The following is a 22979-nucleotide window of genomic DNA, read 5'->3' as shown; positions in this document are numbered from 1 at the left end:
ATATCCTCTTCTTTCCCTACTTGCGAGGTAATATTATCTTTTCTATTCCAAGCATTGGTGCTTCGATAACCAGATGGAAAAGGAAAGAGGCCATGTAAGTGATGGTGATGAAGGCAATATCATCAAATATCTGCAAACGAAAAGAATTAGCATAATTGGAGTCAATGCTATAGATTTTAATCCCATAGCCATGCCAAGTTGAATTAGACAAAACCAACAACTATAAACAAATACTAACACTGCCAGCATAAGATTGGTTTGGAGCTCCAAACCAATGGTTTACTGTTTAATTATTCCTTAAAGATTGACTTGCAACGAAATTCACATTACAGTTATTTGGTATCAAAAGGTTCACCATGTCTCACTCTGCTGTGTTTTAGGTGCAAAATATAAGGGAATGTGATTACAAGCTTTTAAAAACAAAAAAGTGAACAGTTAATCGCAGCCACACGAGACCGCTGTAGTTTGGATTCGCTTTCCAAAACGGCTCCAATAGGACGTAGGTGTTACAGGATGGTTTCTGTTTACACCTTCTTGCAACCTCATTAGTCGAAATATTTTCACAAAATATTTTAACGAATGAGAATAGATATGATTTAATGATGACGAACAATAGACATGATTCAATAAAATCATGTCTATCGTTCTTACTCGTCTATTTCATCATCATTGTAATGCTGTCACTTTGAACACTGATATCTCAAAACCTCCCAAAAAAATCTGTTCAGTTTTTAAACCTTAACTCGAAGGAATGCATATCATTGTCTGATAATCATGATAAGCCTGTTGGTCACCTGTGATAGTCAAAAAATGCTGCCAAAACTGTTCGCGTTGTTTGGCAGAAAGTATGGGTCACATAATCAGATTACGACTTGCTGATTAGACCAAGCCGAAACGAAACTGTAAAGTAGCGAGCATCTATATTTGATACGGGCTTTTCAGTAGAACCCGAAGTGTTGGTCATAAACTAGTGCAACGAGACGTTTTATATCAAACCTTTTATTGGCTTTAAATTTCACATGATAATATCATGTGTCAAAACAATAACTACAATGTTATAGAACGTCATCAAAATAAAGAAATTCCAAACAACGGCATTTTCGTGATGGCTGCGATTAACTGTTCCGTTTTGAGCTTTTAAGAGCTTGTAATCACATTTTCACATATTTCGCGGCTATGACACCGCAGAGTAAGAAATGGTGAACCTTTTAACACCAAATAACTGTAATGTGAATTTTGTTGCAAGGTAACATTTAAATATTTGTGCATGTGTGTAAAAACAATCTAAAAACTTTCTTGAAACTTGTAAAAAAATTGTGCAGTACAAAATTTTATTTGAATGGCAGTTTTATTTGAAGCATTAGTCTTTCTTGAAACTTGTGGGAAGGAGTGCTGAAAAGTTACCAGTGTAGTTTAGAAAATTTCTAAACATACAGGGACCAAGTTAAGAAATGGTTCAGTTCTTTATGCATCAACTTGTGACCAGAAGATCAATGATGTGGTCAGATGTTTGCAGTCCAGTCCACTCACAACTGTGGGTCACAATGAATTATTTATCAAGACCGGCTGCGAACCTTTTGAAAATTAGACACACACGCACACCTAATGACTCACCACCAATTTTTTGTTACTTAATTCACATTTTTGTATCAAACTGGTTTTGTTTGGAAACATAAAAACATGACTAAGATTGAAAAACAAGAAAAACTGCTTTTGGGCAATCGTTCCTGACAAACTCCTTCAGCTCAGCACATATGATGTCAAAAAAGCATTTACGGTTGGCGCAATGTGCTTTTCCCAAAATAATACGTCATAATAATTATAATATGTTGTTAATAAATTGACAACTATGATTTAGGCAAAACAAAAAACCAATACTCCAGAATTTGTTGTTTTATCACAAACAAATAATGAAGATAACATTGTTCGATTAGTAGCTGATGCTTAAAAATGATGTTTAATTACATGGTATGTGACTATTAATTTGTATCACTATTAAATTAAACGTTATCTACATTATATTATGCAATCCTTGTCCATTTACCTGTCCAAAGTCACAGCTGGTTAAAAAAAGGATTCCGCTGTACATGATTTGAACTCACAACTTTCAGTATGATAGACTAATACTCAAACGACTACACCAATCGTTGCATCTTCTAGCTTGAGAGAATATTTGTATGCATAGTTATTACACCTGATGATCTCTCACAGCGCACTAGACTGTCAAGGTACATATAACAGGGTATACTATATGTAAAAGGGTGTTTGTATATGTAAAAGAAGTTTATCGATTAGCCACTTACCAATGAGTCATGCCCAACGTAGATAAGATTGCGTCTGTTCTTGTAATTGAGGTCAAGCATGAAAGGGTGGAGAAGGTAGGCTGCGTAGGTTAACTTTGAGAGTGGTGCCCAACCACCCCAAGATAGAGCATCCCCGATAAAGCCTAAAAGGTGAAGGTCACAAGTTGAATAGAGCCAACAGCACTTCATACTTTGCAATAAAATTCAATTAAAAAATTCAATATGGTAAATCTCTAAACATGATGACATACCTCCACAACCAGTGTTACTGGCGAATATAATCCAGCCGAGTGCTAGTGCCCATGCATTCTTACACAAGGTTTCATAAAGACCTCGCTGCGTCGAGTTCCATGAACTTGAAAAGAGGCCATTCTCTTTCGTGGCATCGTAAGGAATGTAGACGACGAGAGCGATAATTCCCAAAGATGTAACCCACCAGATCGCTTGCATAATGCGCTACAAATGCATATGCGAGTTAAAAAAGAAAGATGCCTACAAAATGTCACTGCTCCTACTTTTAGACAGAAACAGAGTTTTAGTTGTTAAAAACTGCTGGTCTGTTCAAACTTTCTCAAAATTACTTCAAAACAGCGTTTCCTGTGATTTTTGTTTATGTTAATAGTTTAATTTTGTATTTTACAATATCAATAAATAAAATAAAATTTTAATTAAATACATTGTTGTTCTAGTGTAATCATTTTGCTGCTTATTTAAAACACTATTTTTTTCTTCTCCTAATTCCTAGTACAATTCAGCATTACTGATGAGGCTAGCCTCAGATCTGTGGGTACTCAACAATGAGCAAGATAACACTTATTTCAATTTGTGAAACTTTTTCATAAAGTGGAAAAAAAACAAGTTTTCACTTTGGTCATTAGGTGTTCAATGAAATGTATTGGTATCACATGAGGGCACTCACTGATTTGACCTTGACCTTCTTGAAGAGGATGTAGGCGAGGATGAGGCCTATGAGGTATGGCCCGATCCGACACCAGGGCTTGATGTAGATATCATTGAATACCTCTGGATCACTACAAGAAATTATGAAATATTTCGAATTATAATTGTGAGTAAAATTAAAAAGCTTAATATTTCAAAAGAGGCTGCATTTTTATAACATATCAAATAAGAGTCATAATTTTCTCACGTGATCTGTGAGCCACCAGAGCGCTTGCCCCACTCATAGCCCGTGACGCCGAGGGAGACAAACCACAAACCAAAAATGGCTGCAAATCCGAGGCCAGGTAACCTACAAACATACATTATATATTGCACTTTTACTTTTTGGCTATCCAACCAATAATCTGTGAGCTTTTGTTGCCCGACACAAAATACACTTCATTTTACACCAATACACTTTCATAAAGTTTTTTGCTGAAAAAAAATTATGATTTTAATCAAGTGTTGTTTAATACAGCGTCACACACTGACACATACATTATTTTCAGCCAACATGAACAGCATTACTTGCAAGAGATGAAGCTAAAAACTCTTATTTATATTATTGTAATTAACATAATTATAGATTTACTAATTATTAAATTGAAAGTAAAATTTAAATATTTCTAAATGCTCTAAATCTGAAATCCCCTAACTCTGACCAGCAATAAGTCCGGTGATGCGCTGAATTTATTTCATTTTCTATCAAATAGCCTGTGTTCCTAGGATCCAGACAAACAGTTTAAAACCAAATATTTTTGCCAAGCTGGTGGAAGGTACGGAGCACATGTGAGTGAAGTCTAGATGAAATTAGCCAACAATGTAAAAATGAGTTGTGACCAAATCATTGATGAGCGTAATAATTTATTATTCGAATATTTGAGATAATTCACAAATCTGGTGGTATGAGTCAAATATTGTTTAATTTCATTTGAATTAGGTTAGAACAAATTTAAGAGTTATATATGAGCAATCTTTCTTGTGGTAATCAATAGTCATATTTTACAATATATTTTCCACAAGGTACCACGGCAAGTAAACTAACTAAAAAGCGGTGTACAACAAAAAAAAAGGACCTCAAAGAAACTATAGTCTAACTAAAAAACTAGTGAATAGTCTGAATAGTTGCTTGTGATTTGACATGCAAAGCAAATAAAATGATTTCAGATTTGACAACAAATCAAATTATTATTACAAAGCTCGTTTCAACGTGCTTATTTTAATGAATAATTTATCGATAACAAAACGAAAGTAAAAGTTAGCCCAGATGCTTAGCCTTATTATTTTAACATTACAGTGAGGGGCATTTCAGGTGATATGCTTTTTACAAAACCATAAGGCTAAGTGTAGCATTGAATAAACTTGCTTTATCAATGATATTTGTAAGCAGGAGACAGATAGCTGAAAACCTCAATTGTAAAATGGCAGATAACACTCTAGAGAAAGAAAATATTTAAATTGGCTGTTTTTCATTTGTAGTACATCTGATGCATTGATATTTTAGTTTCTAATATTATAACTACTCATTCATTTAATTGATTAATTTGATAATAGTATATTAAATTATGAGTATAATAATAATAATAGTTAATTTAATTGATTCGGTAAGAAAAAATAATTACAATGAAATTGTGGCTGGTGTCTAGGATAACCATTATAATGTTCATGAAACTCAGGCTGATTAGCAAAAACAACATAGAAGTTGCATTTTCTTGAAAAATAAACTCGCGTTTAGTTGTTTTTACTGTAAAATCTTAACTGAAATAAGAGTTGTGTCCACTTGGCCAAAAAAGTGTTTGGAGGCAAAAAATATTCGTTTCAAGAGATTTAAACTCGCAACTTTCAGCTTGGCAGATCAACCACCTTGCCACATTTTGGAATAATTGTAGATGTAGCTATTACACCTGATGATCTCACCCGGTGCATCAGATTGAAAGGGCACTCATAATTCTATAAATCATTGGAACATTTGTTTATACAAAAAAATTTTAGAGATTTTGATAGCATATCTGATTACGTAGACTTTATTGGTCCAGGCGTATATACATAGAATTTGTAGAAGCATTTAAATATATAATACACATTATATATTTGATATTCATCTGTCCCATGTATTTTATATAAATAAAAAATCAAATAGTTCTGTTAATTCTAAAGGTGAATTAATTGAAATTAATTTATTACATATTAGAAATTCCCCTGTCGCACAGCCCACGATCAAAGTGATTTTGGAAAAAAGAAAGGGTACTGATAGTTGAGAAATGCAATATTAGCAGTCAAATGGCCCTGCAGTGCAATAGGATAACTGCAATGGTAGCTGTAATGTACTGGGTGTGGGTGTTATTATATACAACAAACAGCAATAATGAAAGGAAAAAATTATATGCTTATATCTCTCCCCCGCAATAGGAGAAATGCAATATTAGAAGTAAAATGCACTGATATTATTAGAATAACCAATATTATTAATATAGTAATACAGTAATAGTAGAAAACCAATGCTCAATTTTGTTTACATTTCAAAAGGTCATAGCTAACAACATCAAGAAGTTGTGATATTTATAGGCCTATAGATTTTTAGAAAGTCTATTTACCAAAACTATTTTGAAAAAATAATAACAGTAACATATTGCCCAACATCGGTCACTATATACTTCGATTTTGTAAATTCGAATGCTTATTCTTATAATTAAATCTTATAAAATCGAATAATTATTCTTATAATTAAATCTTATAAAATCGAATAATTATTCTTATAATTAAATATTGTAATAATCTCATAAGAATCGTTAGAAAAATATCATCGTCATTTCTTTTACTTCTACTGCTTTGGACAACAGTTGGATTACCAAAGTACTCATAAGTGTCCAAATGTCAGTTACTTTGAAATCGGCAAAAAAAAAACGATTACATTTCAGTACTTCTACGTTAATTACAGAAACCTTCGGCAATTGAACAAATCTATAGACTGGTGAAATATGCACGTTTTTTTCGTGAAATGCGCTCGACTTAACGATTCTATTCTTTGTCGCTCGGCGTTTTGTTCGCCGGTCTTAATTTTGATAAAAATAAGGCTTGTCAAGTTTTAATAACGATTTTAGGCCGAATTAATCTGTCTATTTATGTATAATCTGATCAGATGGATAAGGTTTAGGAAACTTTCTACAAATAATAAAGACTTGGTAACATATTTAAATAGGTTTATATGTGTTTTGTATTGTTATTATACTTAAACGACTCTATTAAAAAATGGTTAAATTTGTTGATGAGATTTCGGTACAAGGGTTTGTGACGGCCGTTGATGAATAATTTTTGTGAGTTGTGTGCACATATGCATTTATCATAAATCTCCCAAACAATCGCTCCGCTTGTGTTTGGTCGTGGGATCATCATAAATCTCCCAAACAATCGCTTCGCTCGTGTTTGGTCGAGGGATCAATAAAAAATAAGCTTTGCAATTTGCTTACACAATTATCTTTGTTTAAAAAATTTAGCTGTCGAACTGTAATACATGATTTCTTCATCTGTTTAATATTATTAGATTTTGTCAGGTTATTAAATGGAAACTGAATTTCTTTGATTTTCCTGTTTCAGAAGGTATATCATACGTAAGCGCACAACACGGCGGTGTTCACAAGTAAAACAGTGGAAATCTACTAAACCATAACAGTGTACTATAACCATTATTTTATGCATGACCCATGTACCAGCTCGTTACTGCTCACCAAAACTACAGGAAAGAGAAAAAAAATTTGATACTTTCTGTCCAGGTTATAAACTTACCAGTAAAGTGGAATCAGTATGAGAGGAGAGATCACATAGAATTGCATATCATTGGCTAGGTACCAAGTTACGGCATGGCACTGAAACAGCCAATAAACAAGCAGTGAGATTCTCTAAAGAGTGTGAACAACTCCAACACACCATACATGTATTTAAACTTGGCCAATAGCTTGTTTATTTTAATTAGTAAGAAACTAGTTTTCGGTGTGGACAATGATATACAGCCCTCTTCTCCAGGATAGGCGACGGGCATCATGTGGGCGGGGCTTTTGGGGGCTGTATATCATTAGTGCGGGTAGCGACGGAACTGTGCCGATACAAAGACCTTTTTCTGCATAGTTTGCTTGACAGAATTACCGTAGACCGGTAGAATTGGTAGTCGGTACTCAAATGTTTACACAGCATTTAGAAGAAGCTAATATGACAAGCTTTTAATTTTCTTTGTTTGAGGCATTTGAAACATTGGTAATAATGTATCTGTAGCTGGATTTAAAATTTTATGCGAGCCAACATGAGCAAATACAAAATAAAATATATGCCAATAGAGCCGCGTAGGACTAGACTTTTATCACAATAGCTGATGTGAATACGAGAGATAGAGAGAGGTTGTATCACGTGTTACATGACTTTCGGCAATTCTGGGCATGTTTTTTTGGCCTGAGCATTTTTACCACAATCAATTTTTTTCGATTTTAATCTTCAAATATCTTGACATTGAGATTGTCTAACACAACAAACAACACATCAACTGATAAACAAAGAAAAATACTTTCTTTTTAAAATCAACTTAAATTTGATGCAACCACATCTTTAATTCCCAATAGCTTTTGGTTTAGATCCTTCTGATGACAAATATTTTAAAAATATTTTATATATATATTTTTATTTTTATATTTTTATTAATATTTTTACATATATATTTTATATATATATTTTTTGCAAACTAAATCCTACATTCAAAAATATGTATATGTTATTCTTCCCATCACCAATTGATGGCTCACCAGCAGCGTTTAATAGGAAAACTTATGAAATATTGCTTATAAAAGTTTTTAATAAGAATTGTCTCCTCTTGCCTGTTATACATCGATATGCCAATCAGGATATAAAACTCAATGTAAATATAAAGCCATAGACTTATATAAACTTAATCATCCTACCATTTCCTTGTCTTTATACACATTGTTGATGTAGAGAAGATTAGTCCACCAATTGGTGTCACAGAAATTCTTGAGTTCACCAGAGTACCAAGTATTGAGGGGACCTCTTCCTAAGTAGTTGGTGTAAGCGACAGAAATCAATATGGCTGCACCGTAGAGTGGGAGTAATCTGCAGAGTTAAGCATACATTAGCAGACAAAAGACGAGCAAAGAAGTGCATGCAAAAACACAATCAAGTTCTATACCCAAAAACAGCAATGAATAACATTAGACATACAGACATAGACATACACATACACATACAAGCAAGTTGTATATACAGTGCACTCTCGTGTCACTATTGCCCTATTATACAGTTTTTTTAGCCTTACAATGTGAAAAATGATGCTTTTTCTCCTTTCCATAAAACATTTTTTTCGCTATACTACATCAACAAAAATTTCTCTCGAAATTCAAATTTTGCAATCAGTGTGCCAAATATGTCAGATTCATAAAAAAGCTGATATGCTGTTGGCTGAAATTCTTCCACAACACTTGAAAGCGATATGATGCATACACTCTTTCTCAGTTCAACTTTATTCATTATAAGTTATTGTGAAGACGAAACTAGAAACAGATCTTTGAGGGAATTTTAGATGGCAAACTTAACGTTTAGTTTAGTAAAATACATACTAAAAAGTTTTAAGTAAAATAAACTCATTTAAGTTAAATAAAATTTAAAGTTTATGTCTCGAAATAAGAAATAAGTACATACTGCAAATAGAACATTGCAAGATGACATATTATTGCAAATCATGACCTCTAAATACACTAAAGTTACTGTAGGTAACTATAATTACTCGGGTTAACATACTATTTTGTTACTTTTAACATGTAAAGTACGTATATAAAATGTTGATGCTTTTTACCAGGAGGTAAACACCTAAGCATTAGATAATTACTACGGGTATTGAAACCTCTCAGTACGGCACTTTCGCTTCACAGTGTCGAGACCGAAACGAATTAATGTCTGTACAGCAGTACAGCGGGAGTTCACTGTATATGTATACATACACACATACATACAGTGAACCTCCGCTGTGCAGATGTACAGCGAAGGCTCACTAAATATTTTTTTATATATATATACATGTATATAAAAACAAATATATATATACACGTATATATAAAAAAATACATATACAGTCAAACATGGATAACTCGTCCACGGATAGCTCGAACACATGGTTAATTCGAACAGTTTCTTTGGTCCGTTCCCACGTAATGATAAATTGCTATAAATAACTCGAACTCAACACTGTTAATTTGAACTGTTTTTTTGCCCAACGGCTACCGAAACGGTTGTTATCGCTTTAGAAAATCACTTAATTCAAAGCCATAGAGGTAAACCTCATCTTTTCGTAATTCATAGGCGTTGTTATTACCACCATCGGCAAAATAATTTTGTCAACGACTTTTCTAAAGGTTTGGTCAAATTTGATTTATACTGCTATACGATTAATAGCACGGGCTTGCCGGGTCACGCGCGCAAGGATTTTCGCCACGCACATACAAAACAAAAACAGCATGTTGTTTTGTATGTGCGTGGCGAAAATCCTTGAGTGCGTGACCCGGCTAGCCCGTGACGAATAGTTTTCCGACGTTGATTCCGTGTTGAATCAACGTCGGAATGTTGAATGTTTAAAACGTCTTAAAATTGTTTTTATTAAACGTATACGTTGTCTTAGCTAAAAAAAACTCTTCATCGTTTGACCTAAACACAGAATACGTGTGTACATTCAATAAGTATCCCTTCAAAAAGCATGAGTGATATACAATGTACCGTTAAACCTCGTAAAACTTTTAATTGAACTGCCTCGGAGTGTTGCTCTTAACGAATCCCAGGTAAAGTAAGAGATTTTTCTTTGGTAACTTTTTCTTGAAGTTGCATAAACTTCAAGAAAAATCGGCAAAATTGATCGTGGGTAAAATGCTCAAAAGAAAAAGATGTCTTTTCTTTTGAGCATTTCAACAACGATCAAGTTTTGCCAATGTCAATCTAAAAAAACGTCCTGGCAATAACATCACCTCAAACAACAAACCAATCTCAAGTGATAGAAAAATCTCTATACTTTTTGATAAAAACGTTTTAAACTTTACATTAGAAGCATTTAATTTGAAACAAGCCATTTGTGCTTTTGATTTATATTATAGTTTGCATATGTACATGTATCTACTAATAAATAAGTAAATACATGGACTTGTGACAGTGCTCTGATAACTTGAACGCTCTGATAATTCGAACACTTTTGCTCGGTCCCGTGAAGTTCGAGTTATCCATGTTTGACTGTATATATACACGAATATATAAAAAAAATTTATATATATATATATATATATATATGTACGTATGTATGTATATATAGTGCACACTGTATATGTAGTACAAGTACACACCTGATATAACAGTGTACATTGTACATGGTCATCATAAAGTACTCACCTGATATAACGGTGTACGTAGTACATGGTCATCATAAAACAGGAAACTTTGCCCTTAATCTTAGCCATCATCTTGAGGAAAAGGTAACCAACTAGCAGACCACTACAAGTCATTAACAAACACTCAAAATAAACAATCAGATAATTCTAAACTCAAATAACATACATCTGTAGGAGTCATCTCCCTCAGCATGACTAGATAACTCTGATTGTTTACCTGAGCAAAAAGAAACTGTCCACAGCAAAGAGGCCACCCACCACTCCCATGAATGTCCAATCACCATCTTTTGCGAAATCTCCCGCAACTGCTAAGTTTTCTGCAACAAGTATTACACACTCTATAACAAATCTGTTCATCGAATAAATATGATATAAAGCAATTCAAATGTTTTTAAAATAAATAAATGTATGATATAATGTAACGCAAAAATATTTTATCTTAGAAAACGATTATTTTTTGTTAATCTGCTTGCTGTAGTGAACAATTTTTATAATAAGAGTCTATTATAATATTTTATAGAGTCTATTTTTTTATAATAAGAGAATATTTTTATAATTATAATAATTGATAATAATAAGAGGTAAGTGTGTCGTCAAGGTTGGATGTTGCGACAAAAGGTTGCTATAAACGAGGTTTAAACTCATGACATTCAAACTAGTAGACCGACACTATAACAGCTGCACCAATCAAACCCTTTTTGGTTTAATTGGACAAATATTTATTCTTTGTGCTTTGTTGGCACAAAGAATAAAGATCTGCATATATTTATTCAGAAAGTCAGGTGTGCATCTCTCGCAGCACACCAGACATCCAGGGTACTAGAGTTATCTTATCTATATATATATAAATCTCAGTATTTGTTTGCTTGCCTGTCTGTCATCAGACATTCATCAGTCCAGTTATAGCAATTAAAAATCCAAGAATAAAAAATCAGCATCACACTGGATTTGAACTCAGAACCTTAAAATCTACTGCCGAGCACATCTAACCTTACGCTACGTTGTTTTTATCAACCATTATATCCATCCTTTTCTAAAATCTATTGATTTGGCAGGGTTTACCTGCATTGCATCGGTTTGACATATCGGAGTTGTATTACCACTTTTACTTCTTGCCATAATTGCAGGTTACAAGCAAAGTATGTAGTTTTTATTATTAATTAATATTACCTTTTGCATTTATTTTTAAAACCATTAAATTCTTTTTTTTTTAATTTGACATTTCAAACATGCCATTTTAATATACATGCCTTTAATTTCCAGTTCTATTAGTAACTGTAAAAACTAAAAACTTTTCTCATGGACATGTATGGGCTTAATCTCAATTAGAAATGGCTTTTACATTCTCTCCTGTTCAAAAAGACAAAATACCCTCGTGCGCTACACTGCTTCAGTGATATCTTCAGATGCTTCCGATATCTTATTTTTACGTTTGTATCAGTACAGTTGTATTCAAAGTTTTGACAGATAATTTCTGCTGCAACAGTAACCTTTTTTTAAACACACTTCTGTGGACTCACTGCTATTATTAATTCAACATAATCATGATTTTTTGGTTTTCTCAGTTCATATTAATTTTATTAGTATTTAATAATTTTTCATTGTGGTAGAACAGACTTAATCTTGCTAACACTTGCTTATTATTTTACATTTTGAAACACCTTCACAGTTGTTTCATTTTTTCTCCAAATTTATATTAACTGCACAAAACACTTCTCTGAGTTTTCTCATGATATGAAGTTTAAAAGTTAGAAAGGCAAATGTTGAATATGTCAAACAAAAACTAAATTTTCTGTGCAAAAACTTTCTTATTACCCGCCGAACATTCATCTAGTATGAAAATAAAAGAAAAAATGGCATATTTTTAAATTTTTATCTTATTGGAAGCATTTCAAGGAAAAAGCTGTGAGGTCATTTGAATGAGTCTGTCAGCCTAATTAAGTTAACTCAAGCCTCCATGGCCATGAAGGCTTCCGATTTTAAACCTCCAAGAAAGTAAATTTTTAGCAATATTCATATCAGATTGGAGTTTATGCAGAACCTTATGAATTCTGAGTTTCACTATAGCATTTGAAGATTAAAAACTAATGAAGTCATTTGATTAAACATCGCGCAGCTGAAACTCTGACCAATCATAACCAGGTATATATTAAGGGTCTGGCAAACCGTGCCACCCTGCTTCAAAATGTTAATGCTAATAATACTCAAATAAAGCTACTAACTTAGCAAACAAATTCTCAACCAAAAGGCCCATGTTTCCGCTAAGCACTGAGCAAGTCAAGCTTGATTTTTAAAATTCAGCTCCGATTTCAAACAGAACTCAGCTCAAATTTGGGTACGGGTTTTGAAAAAATTAGTATCTTAAACGGCTCGTATTTTATGGTAGCACTTGTATCTCAAGGTATCTCAAGGTATCTCAAAGTATCTCAAGGGATCTCAAGGTATCTCAAGGTATCTCAAGGTATCTCAAAGTATCTCAAGGGATCTCAAGGTATCTCAAGGTATCTCAAGGTATCTCAAGGTATCTCAAAGTATCTCAAGGTATCTCAAGGTATCTCAAAGTATCTCAAGGTATCTCAAGGGATCTCAAGGTATCTCAAGGTATCTCAAGGTATCTCAAGGTATCTCAAGGTATCTCAAGGTATCTCAAGGTATCAGTGTACTAAGACATTTAAAGCTATTCCACAATATGACTCAGATAGGTAAATTGTTAGCTAAGGGCCAAGAAAGGGAGACAACTTACGAGTATAGGGGCCAAAAGCTATAAAAGAATAGACATGCCCTATGATGACCCAAGTCATGCTGAGAAACCTGATGCCATCTAATGCCTGCAGCTGATTTGGTTTCGATGTCGAGTCAAGCAGTTTTGGTAGATTCTCATAGAGACTGAAAGACTTTAGTAACATTATCCCTATGCCTGCAATAAATAAAAGAGTTGTCTTTTTAATATATAAATAACTCCTAACTACTTTATATTCTCATAAAGACTAAAGGACTTGAGTAGCAATATTTCTATGTCAGCGGTAAACAAAAAAGAGTTGTTTTTTAATATATGGGTAACTCCTAACTACTATAGTTTCTCATCACGATTGAAGAACTTGAGTAATCAGTGCATAATGCATAAGAAGACCTTAAATCTACAATAAAGGCAATGTAGATTGTAGGCGATGTACAATGTAGGCGTAATGTAACACACTCAGATTTGAGGTAAATGCTAAGTGATTTGAAATCCTTAGTTGTTACCGCAAGTCACTCAAATGTTCATGAGATTTTCAGTCATCACTGAATTTTTTTTACTTATGAAAAATAATGAAATTGACTTAACAACATTAGAGTAACAACGTCTAGACCAGATGTAACAAAGTACTTCAAATCTAGATGAAGACTTTATTACGCCTAGGTCCAACAATTCGTGAAAAAGGTATACTGTAACAGTATTTCTATGCTTGTAATAAATAAAGAAGTTGTCCTTTTAATATATAGATAACTCCTAACTATTATAGAATCTAAATTGAAGGACTTGACTAACAGTATTTCGGTGCCTGCAATAAACAAAGAAAGAATTGTCTTTTCAAAGTTTAGATAACTCCCAAACATTAGCAGAGTCGCTATTTAGCTACAGGCTAAACATCTCATAAGGTATTACGTTGCCAAGCAACATAACACAAATTTGTGTAAACTGTAATCACCTGGTTTATTGGTGGCTTTTTTAGCTGGTGTAAGATCCTTACTATCTTCATAAGCCTCAGCACCATCTGAAACAATAAAAAAGCTTTTCAAAAAGGTAGTCTACTGTCATAACCAGATTAGTTTGAGCACAACAACGCAAGTCAAGTGCATTTCTTAATTAGTTACATATAAAGTATTATTTTAAAGAAGAAATTTATTCAATATTTTAAATAAAAGCTTGCTATTGTTTTAAAGTGCTGAGAATACAGAAAGTGAAAACGCAATCAACTGGAAACTGGGCTAAGTGACTGATGCAAAAGTACATACTAGTCACCGCTAACTTCTGATTGGCTAGCCAAGTTTATGTCAATTCAACTAATCCTTTTTCTAGCTGAGCAGTGAAACAATTTTTTTTACAGTTTTACACTGAGTTCCCTAAAGGGCACGGAAAAATCTTGTCATATCAAATATTATTTTATCATTAGATTGTAGTAGTCACCATTTACACTAGAGCACAGATGTAAGTCTTACGTTTTATGTTTCCATTGACCTCAGCATGATTCTCGTTATGCACATAAGCTCCATTATCCATTCCTTTTTCTTTGCTGTCAAGTGGCAGCACACCATTCAGATCAGTCAGTTCATGTGACTTCTGCCTCTTTTTTCTTTCCTCCATTTTCAAAAGAACCAGTCGGTCTATCACTGTGCAGAAGGCTATAATCCCGATAGTCAGACCAAAGAAGACGCTAAAGTAATAAATGAAAACAACATAAACAAGTTTTATTTCAAGTCTTCTTTATTAACATGGAACAGATTTTACATTAGAACACAGTGAAAATGGAGTTGGAAGCAAAGAAAGAGGTGAAGTGGGTGAAAGTGAGATCGCAGCTGGTAGCAGCAGGCAAGAAGCGAACAATGCTACATAAATTCATGAAATTGTTTCTATTCTGGTTTTTGCTCAGTCTTATAAACAATATACGGTATGTATATGTTAACTTCTAATTTCTGTTATACGTATTAACTTCTAACAATTGATTATTGACAAATATTCTATAAATTTCTAGATTTTTATCATACCATTTAATAACCCCAAGACAGTTACCTAAACTGGACTCGCAATGAAGAGAGTCTCATCGCTAAACTGTTATTGTACATCAATAGGCAGTTATTACTGCAAATTGTACCAACATATTCTACATAAAACTCTACATTATCAGTACAAAAACTCTACATTATCTGTACAAAAACTCTACATAATCTGTACAAAAACTCTACATAATCTGTACATAAACTACATTATCTGTACAAAAACTCTACATAAAACTAAACGTGCCATAAATTGTTCCAAAGTTTGAAAAATAATCAGAAATAGACTGTGACTTATCATCACAAATCAACATTTGCAATATCTGATGTGTAGCAAAAAATCCAGCTTATTTTGAGTGCTTCATGTTTAATTTGTAAACATTTTGACTCAAAAACTATTAACTTATATTTAACAAATTAATAAAATCATGAAAATCATATGCATTTGATTAGCCAATACTGACGGTAAATTATGCATTACAAAAGAAGTGTTAAATTTTATAGTAATTTTTTAAAATATGTATTTAGAAAACTTGCATTTCTTGTTAATCAATTAATGTAGACATATATAAAATATATCTATTGGTTCCATTACTTTTACACATTTTCTAAAGCTTGTAAACCAAGTGCTCACCTGAGTTTAGTTACTAGAGATCAAGCTTTCCGGGTTTAGTAAAACGTGTGATGCGTGAAAAATTGCGTGACGCTGCGTGATGGCTAAAATTATGCCAGATCGTCATAAAATTGCTCCCAATGGCTTACCAGATTGGGAATGGCTATAATCTTGAGATTAGTGTCCCAACTCTCAGGTCTCTAGTAGGAGACCAGAGCTTGAGTAGCCATTACCACCATTTGTATAACAGTTATTATATATAAACATATAAAAAATTATATATAAACTATAATTATAAACTAAATTATAATAAAATATATAAACAATTATTTTTTATACATATCACTAATTTTGATGTTGTTGACAATATTTTTCATACCTCCCTGACCTTGCTGCCAGTATTCTCACACACTCACCTCACTCCAATGAACTTGGGATCAGTCTTCCATGTTCCCTTAACAGCCGGTGCCTCAGAGTGGGGTAAAAGATAGGGCACATCTGTACCAATTACCTCCAACCCTTTCAACAGAATGTAGACTTATTGTAAAATAACAATTTCAATGACTGCTGCTAAGAGTACATTTAAATTCATTGGTTGATTTACATAGATTGATAGATATGAACTTCATTATCACAGGTCAAGGCCGCTCAAAGTAAATTAGATTTTGAGACAAAAAATAAAGAATAGTAGGCCTAATGTAAAATAAGGAATATCGAAAAAAAGCTATTTTTGCAAAATGCTATGCTATAATGTGGATTGGCAAGGTTTCGGCATCTGGTATAAAGTGTAGTTGTTTTTAGGGAAGTAAGAATGTAATAGAATGTAATAGATGATCAGGTAGATTGGAGATGTTTAGATAGCAAATATCTAATAACAAAGTTAGCTTCTCAGTGTTGAGTTCATTTAGAAACTGATCGTAACTGTCCATATCCGGTAGCATAACCCTAAAACACAATTTTTGAAAGCGTCCTAATATTTCGTTATCAGTTTTTAATACAATGGTATACTAGCTTGGAGCAGCGTAAAACAAAATAAACAATGTGTAATTCTGCTGAAAAAGCAATAGGCCTTTATGTTTTACACCTATTCTGTGATACGCGGTAACTTTGTCACAAATGAAAGATATCGGCTTTTCAACTACTTGTGGAACATTTAGAAGTTGTGTTTTCTTTCTAATTAAACAAAACTGACCAGAGACTTAGTATACAAAATTGTTCTAAAAATACTGCTCTTTAGCAACATGTTAACTTGCTGCTATCTTGTATGCTTCAATCAATGATTAGAAACAAACTTGGCAAACAGCCAAATGACTAATCCAAAAACTAAAATTGTTATGCTAACTAGACAGACAATATTAAAAAAAATTGTTAATTGTGATGACTCGCTAATATTATGTTAAAATTTAAAAGCAATGACATACCTTTTATCAGAGTTTGAAGTGTTTAACATAAGCAAGCAGCAAGATTATAACATTTTTATTTAACAAATTCCAAGTGTGTAGCCACAGTTGACAAAACCTAACATAACGGAATAATTGAATTAATTCAACAGAAAAGCTGACCAATTGTAACTAAGGAAAGGAAAATTGTAATAAAGCAATTGACCAATCATAGTGAAGCAAAAGATAACTGCAGTCATGCAGTTAGCAAATCACGACCTTAATAAGTTTGTGGAAGAAAAAGGCTGCATCAGCAACCACACAGTTTGTGCAAAAGGTTTTCAGAATGCAGCCAAAACACAGCCACTCACGTTTCATAAATGTCCAGATGTCGACATAGTTACATGAAGCAGGCAGGCAGATTCCCCAGTTCATTGGTACTTTACCGGATTTACTCTAAAAGAAATACTTTCAGTAAAGATACAAAAGATTGATTTGCGCTGTCTTAAAGAACAAAGAATTGAGTTTAAGCAAAAGTATGCCTTGTTCTTCAAATCCCTACACACACACTAAAGCAGTGGTAATGTGCTGTCATGTCTATTCCCCTAGGAGGAAGGAAAATTTTGCAGCACCTCCTCGCGACTGTAGGTAATAGCATTTGTCCACAAAAATATTATATGTTCACCTCTGCATAACACTGTATCCTTATCAACATCGAGTGATCAACTTACAACGGAGAATAACTTTACTAACTTTGACAACAAAAATTGACATTTCATAAACCCTGCTCTGTGTGCTGTGCACATGCTCAGTACAAACCAAGCCCTGACACCACAGAGGAAGGGCTCCTTGCGCAAACAGAGTGCCACTGCCCAACAATGTAGTAGAGGTGTGATTTCGCTTATTTTAGGACTGTAAAATCAAGATAACAAAATATGTTCCTCGAGTGAATGCAAAGCCTTGCACTCCCTAGACCTAAAGCCTTGCACCCCCTTGACAGAGCCTTGCACCCCCTAGACAAGGCCTTGCATCTAGTAGACAAAGCCTTGCTTCCCCTAGACAGAACCTTGCTCTCTCTTGACAAAGCCTTGCACCCCCTAGAGAGAATGACAAAGAATGACACATGCGCCTATATTATACTTATACTGTATATCTTTGGATTAGTAAATACATAGGTATTTTTTCTAAACTGAAAAGTGCTTGTTCTTTTGGTAGTTGGCGGTGAAAAGTGTCAGGGAATTCTTTACACGCCTATCACCTGGTTGCACTCTACTATACTAGGCCTATCATGACTTCCTGTATCTGAAGTACATCCAAAACCCCTGTAACTCTCCCACAACTGTGAGAATTACGCAGTTAAAATTTAAACGCCTCACATACATGTATTTCCAAATTGAGTATCCCTTATGCATAAGTAATTCAAAATTCTCCAAAGACCTCTAAAGTATACCATTGAATGAGCAAAAAAACTGCAATAATTGTGATTCAAATTATTCACTAGAAATAAACGCACCATCATCAGACTTCCTGCTATCACGGAAGCACCAGGCATTGCGACCTCTAAGTGTGCCATTGTGTAGGCACCTTTGAGAGCTCCTTTTTCAATGACCTCTACTCCACCTGTACTGCTATTCAGCACCTTAAACCTGTCACCTCGTACTGCTTCACATTCGTCCATGTCTCCTGGCCAGGTGAAGCGAGCTTGTAATAATCCGGCAGGGAATTTACCCCAAGCATCAGCCACTGCAAGATAGAGTTACTCAATGAACATGCAGAACAAGTAGGTAGCACATGGAGGGAGTAATTTTGGTGTTTGGGTGGTCTTTCACAGGAAAATAGCTCCATCGTTTGTTATCGGGTCCTAAAACTAGCAATATATAAGCGACTAAGTTTAGCGAATCATGTGTTGCTAGCATTTACAGTACTTGACCTATATACATACACTTAACAGCCTACATGTAGCCAATACTTACATGATCTTCATGTATATACTTACACCTAACAGCTCACATACAGTTAGTACATAAGCTAAATACTTACACTAAGAGCCACATATAGCTAGTACTTATTTGACCTCGATACTTACACCTAACTACCCACATATACCTAGTACATACATGAGCTATAAACTTACACCTAAAAGTTCACACATAGTTAGTACTTACATGACCTATATACTGATACCTACATATAGTTGGCACTTACATGACCTATTTACTTACACCTAACAGCTCACACATAGCTAGTACTTACATGACCTATATACTTACACTTAAGAGCCCACATGTAGCTTGCAGGATCGGACATGGCATTCCTCAGAGCAAATCCAAGATTATTCAAATCATCGCTGCATTGCTGACTATAAGAAGGGTTGAGGAAGGAACTAGACGTCTGATTGGCTGCCTGGACAGCTTCATTCATCAGTTTTTGCTGTAAGATTTTATAGAAAATGCATAGTACCCATCTCAACATGCTTAGTGCTTACATCTCAGTCCTCCTGTGAGGTCCACTTATTAAAATAGCATCTGTCTATGTATTCGTGTATTCTATTGTGTCTTATTTATTCTGTCATTGCTAGATAAGTTTATTGCAGGCGCACGAGAGCTTCCGGGACGCTCCTGTTATGTATCGACCTTTCAGTCTGTGTCACAAAGGCTAACTCCAAGTCACTTTAACAATATGACAAGGATAAGTTGTGCACTTTAGGGCAAGAGGTAGCTTTGTTGGTTCTCTGTGTCATATAGATACAGTGATGATTGTAATCATAGGACCACCTAGTAATTTTCATGTTCTTTGTCATTTGTGACATAAACTGTATTATCTCAAACCCCACGTACTATAATGTTTGATAAAAATGTTTTGTAGTCACTCTGTCTGCTACCAAAAGGATTTTCAAAAAATATAATCTATTTATTGGGCACCCGTTTTATCGTACCCTGTGATTGACAATACGGGCTGGCCAACTAAATATTCAAGCGCCCAATATTATCTGCAAAATCAATGCATTGCCAAACATGCTTTTCCATCCAATAGTCCAACCAACAATATAAGTATTATATAACCCTTCCTTTTACTAATTTTTATTTGAACAATTTAACTTGTATATGTAATGTGAGTTTTAAAGTTTAGTTTACTACATGTTTTATTTAGCATATTTTTAATGCTATATATTAAGAATTTATCAAAATTTTTAGAAGGATAGCTAAACTTAATAGAATAATACAACTTAAACTTATAACAAAATTTTCCTTTAAATTCGTATCCCTTATACGAGATTATATACGGTATTTATGCTTAAAAGTTATTATTACTATTATTCATGTGAGTGCCTGTAAGTTTGTTTTTGTGTTTATGTGTCAGTATGATTGTCTGTCTGTTCATAACTTCGTCCACTTGATTAACTGTAATATCTCTACTGTCCATCTGTGTGTCTGTCCATCTGTGTGTATGCCTGTCGTGTGTCTGTCCATCTGTGTGTCTGTCCATCTGTGTGTATGTGTGTCGTGTGTCTGTCCATATGTGTGTCTGTCCATCTGTGTGTCTGTCCATCTGTGTGTATGTGTGTCGTGTGTCTGTCCATATGTGTGTCTGTCCATCTGTGTGTCTGTCCATCTGTGTGTATGTGTGTCGTGTGTCTGTCCATATGTGTGTCTGTCCATCTGTGTGTCTGTCCGTCTGTGTGTATGTGTGTCATGTGTCTGTCCGTCTGTGTATCTGTCCATCTGTGCATATGTGTGTCTGTCCGCCTGTGTGTACGTGTGCATAGAAAGGCACCACAATGTTAACATCAATTTGATACAATGTCCTTCAACCCTCACATAATATCCCAATCTGTACACCTCCACACTAAAACTGTGTAACTTCATTTTGTCCATTCTGACCAGCCAGTTTACATGTGATGACCTTGTCTCTTATGACTAGTTCAGAGAGAAAACTTTTAGCCTTAGAATCTGCTTACCCAGTCAACTCTACTCAACACTCTCATTAGCTTCTCCTCAGATGACATCAATCTCCACTCATAATCAGCCATCTTTTTTACTTCCTCATAAGTAAGGAGGAGGGAGTCAGAGATAGATTTGATGACGTTACGGCTCAAAGCGCTGTTCACTAGCCACACCATGACTGTGCTGTTTTCCACTCTCTGCATATAAAACTCAATAAGTGAAAAACTATAGAAATAATTATTGACCTGAAACAATGTATGAATATACTTTAATCTTAGCACCAGTTTAACAACTGAAACCCCTTTCACTAGCTTTTTAAAGGACTGGACACGCGACTGCTCTGAACTAGTGATAAATGAAATACATTAGAAAATATATATTGTAATACATATATTTTGATAATACATATGTTAATACATATAGTAAGATGATATATTTCTATATATAACAACACAGCATATATTTTATACATATACTAGCATAACATATATATTTTAATATATATTTTATTATATGCATAAAGAAAACATCATTTAACAGATATATTAAGATATGTTTTATATGTATATTATGATAAGTGCCACATATTTTATACATATACTAAAATAAAATATATTTTAAAACATACAAAATGATGTCACAGCTAGGCGTTCTCTCATAATTAAATTTACAGCAAAGTAAAAAAAATGTAATCACTTTAATTTTTTCATTTACCAATGAATTTTCACATTGAATTAATGAGAGTAAGATGCTTAGAGAGCTGAAGTAAAAGCCCTTGCCTTAGCCTAAGGTCCTTTAAGTGTGCATCACGCATTTCAAACCTTCCAACAATCATACATGTAGGTATAAGTGGTAAGAGACGTGCGTCTAACAATAAGTAGTGAATACTTGTGTTTGAAACAACTAAACAACTAAACTTGAGCGTGCAGAATAAAGTCCCAAATTTTGCTTTTATTCAAGCAATTGTTTTGATTTTTTTATAGTCCTAAATATTTCTAAAAAAGCTCTGAAAGTTTTTTTAACTTTTTGTATTTGGTTATTTTCTCATTATTTATGTTTGTAGTATATTTTTAATTGTTTTATTGTATTGTTATATTATTGTATTATTGCTTTGTAGTACTATTAGTATCACTATTCTAATTATATAATTAGTTACAGCAACTGACAGACAAACATCATTTTTTATTTCGTGATCAGCTAATCTAGTCTCATTTTCTCTTCGCACATTATTTGACAAACTTCTTTAGTTTTTGGCAACAAATATTTAGAAAACTTTGAAGTTTCTCTATTCATAAAATTATTTAGCTTGATATTCAGATTTTTAGATATCTTGATAAATCTCTTGATTCATTTTAATAATTTAAGCTAAAATGAGCATTTGTGATATTAAATTTATGATTTAGAAAAGGATTTCTGCCTCGTACAGAAATTTATCTAAGACTTGTATCTTACCAATTACATATGCCAGCTTGCCACACTTCCACACATTTCATCACAATTTTTTGAACATATTGCCTTTTCCCGAACTTGCACATTTCTGCAGGTTTTAAAATTCTGCATAAATATGCTCAGAATATTTATATTTACAAGTATTTTTCCACTCAAATTACAAACACCATTTT

At 33.6% G+C, this 22979-nt stretch overlaps 1 protein-coding gene across 1 annotated transcript; it reads right to left on the bottom strand.

Moving 5' to 3' along the window:
- Positions 1–16: 16 nt before the first annotated feature.
- LOC137403610 (nose resistant to fluoxetine protein 6-like) lies at positions 17–21433 on the bottom strand. The gene is made up of 17 exons (XM_068089581.1): positions 21372–21433; positions 19684–19843; positions 18927–19156; positions 17785–17869; positions 16451–16553; positions 14867–15081; positions 14356–14421; positions 13410–13583; positions 10884–10983; positions 10668–10769; positions 8186–8354; positions 7026–7105; positions 3451–3552; positions 3223–3334; positions 2555–2759; positions 2304–2446; positions 17–130 (listed from the first exon to the last, which is right to left on the bottom strand). Exons 1-17 carry the CDS (start codon positions 21417–21419, stop codon positions 17–19), a joined length of 2208 nt encoding a protein of 735 aa, XP_067945682.1. The 5' UTR covers positions 21420–21433.
- Between the last annotated feature and the right edge of the window lie 1546 nt (positions 21434–22979).

The sequence above is a fragment of the Watersipora subatra genome, chromosome 9 (genome assembly GCF_963576615.1).
Source record: "Watersipora subatra chromosome 9, tzWatSuba1.1, whole genome shotgun sequence".
In the NCBI taxonomy this organism is placed as follows: Eukaryota; Metazoa; Bryozoa; class Gymnolaemata; order Cheilostomatida; family Watersiporidae; genus Watersipora; species Watersipora subatra.
This window is presented reverse-complemented; position numbering and strand designations above follow the sequence as displayed.

What these genes read in the sequence shown, in the direction of transcription:
- LOC137403610 (XM_068089581.1), bottom strand. Translation starts at nt 21,419, where the DNA reads ATGTCATCTGAGGAGAAGCTAATGAGAGTGTTGAGTAGAGTTGACTGG. An exon ending in TACGTACACCGTTATATCAG is followed by an intron (nt 8,355 to 10,667) that starts GTGAGTACTTTA and finishes TTAACTCTGCAG; the next exon opens with ATTACTCCCACTCTACGGTG. An exon ending in CAGTAACACTGGTTGTGGAG is followed by an intron (nt 2,447 to 2,554) that starts GTATGTCATCAT and finishes TTCACCTTTTAG; the next exon opens with GCTTTATCGGGGATGCTCTA.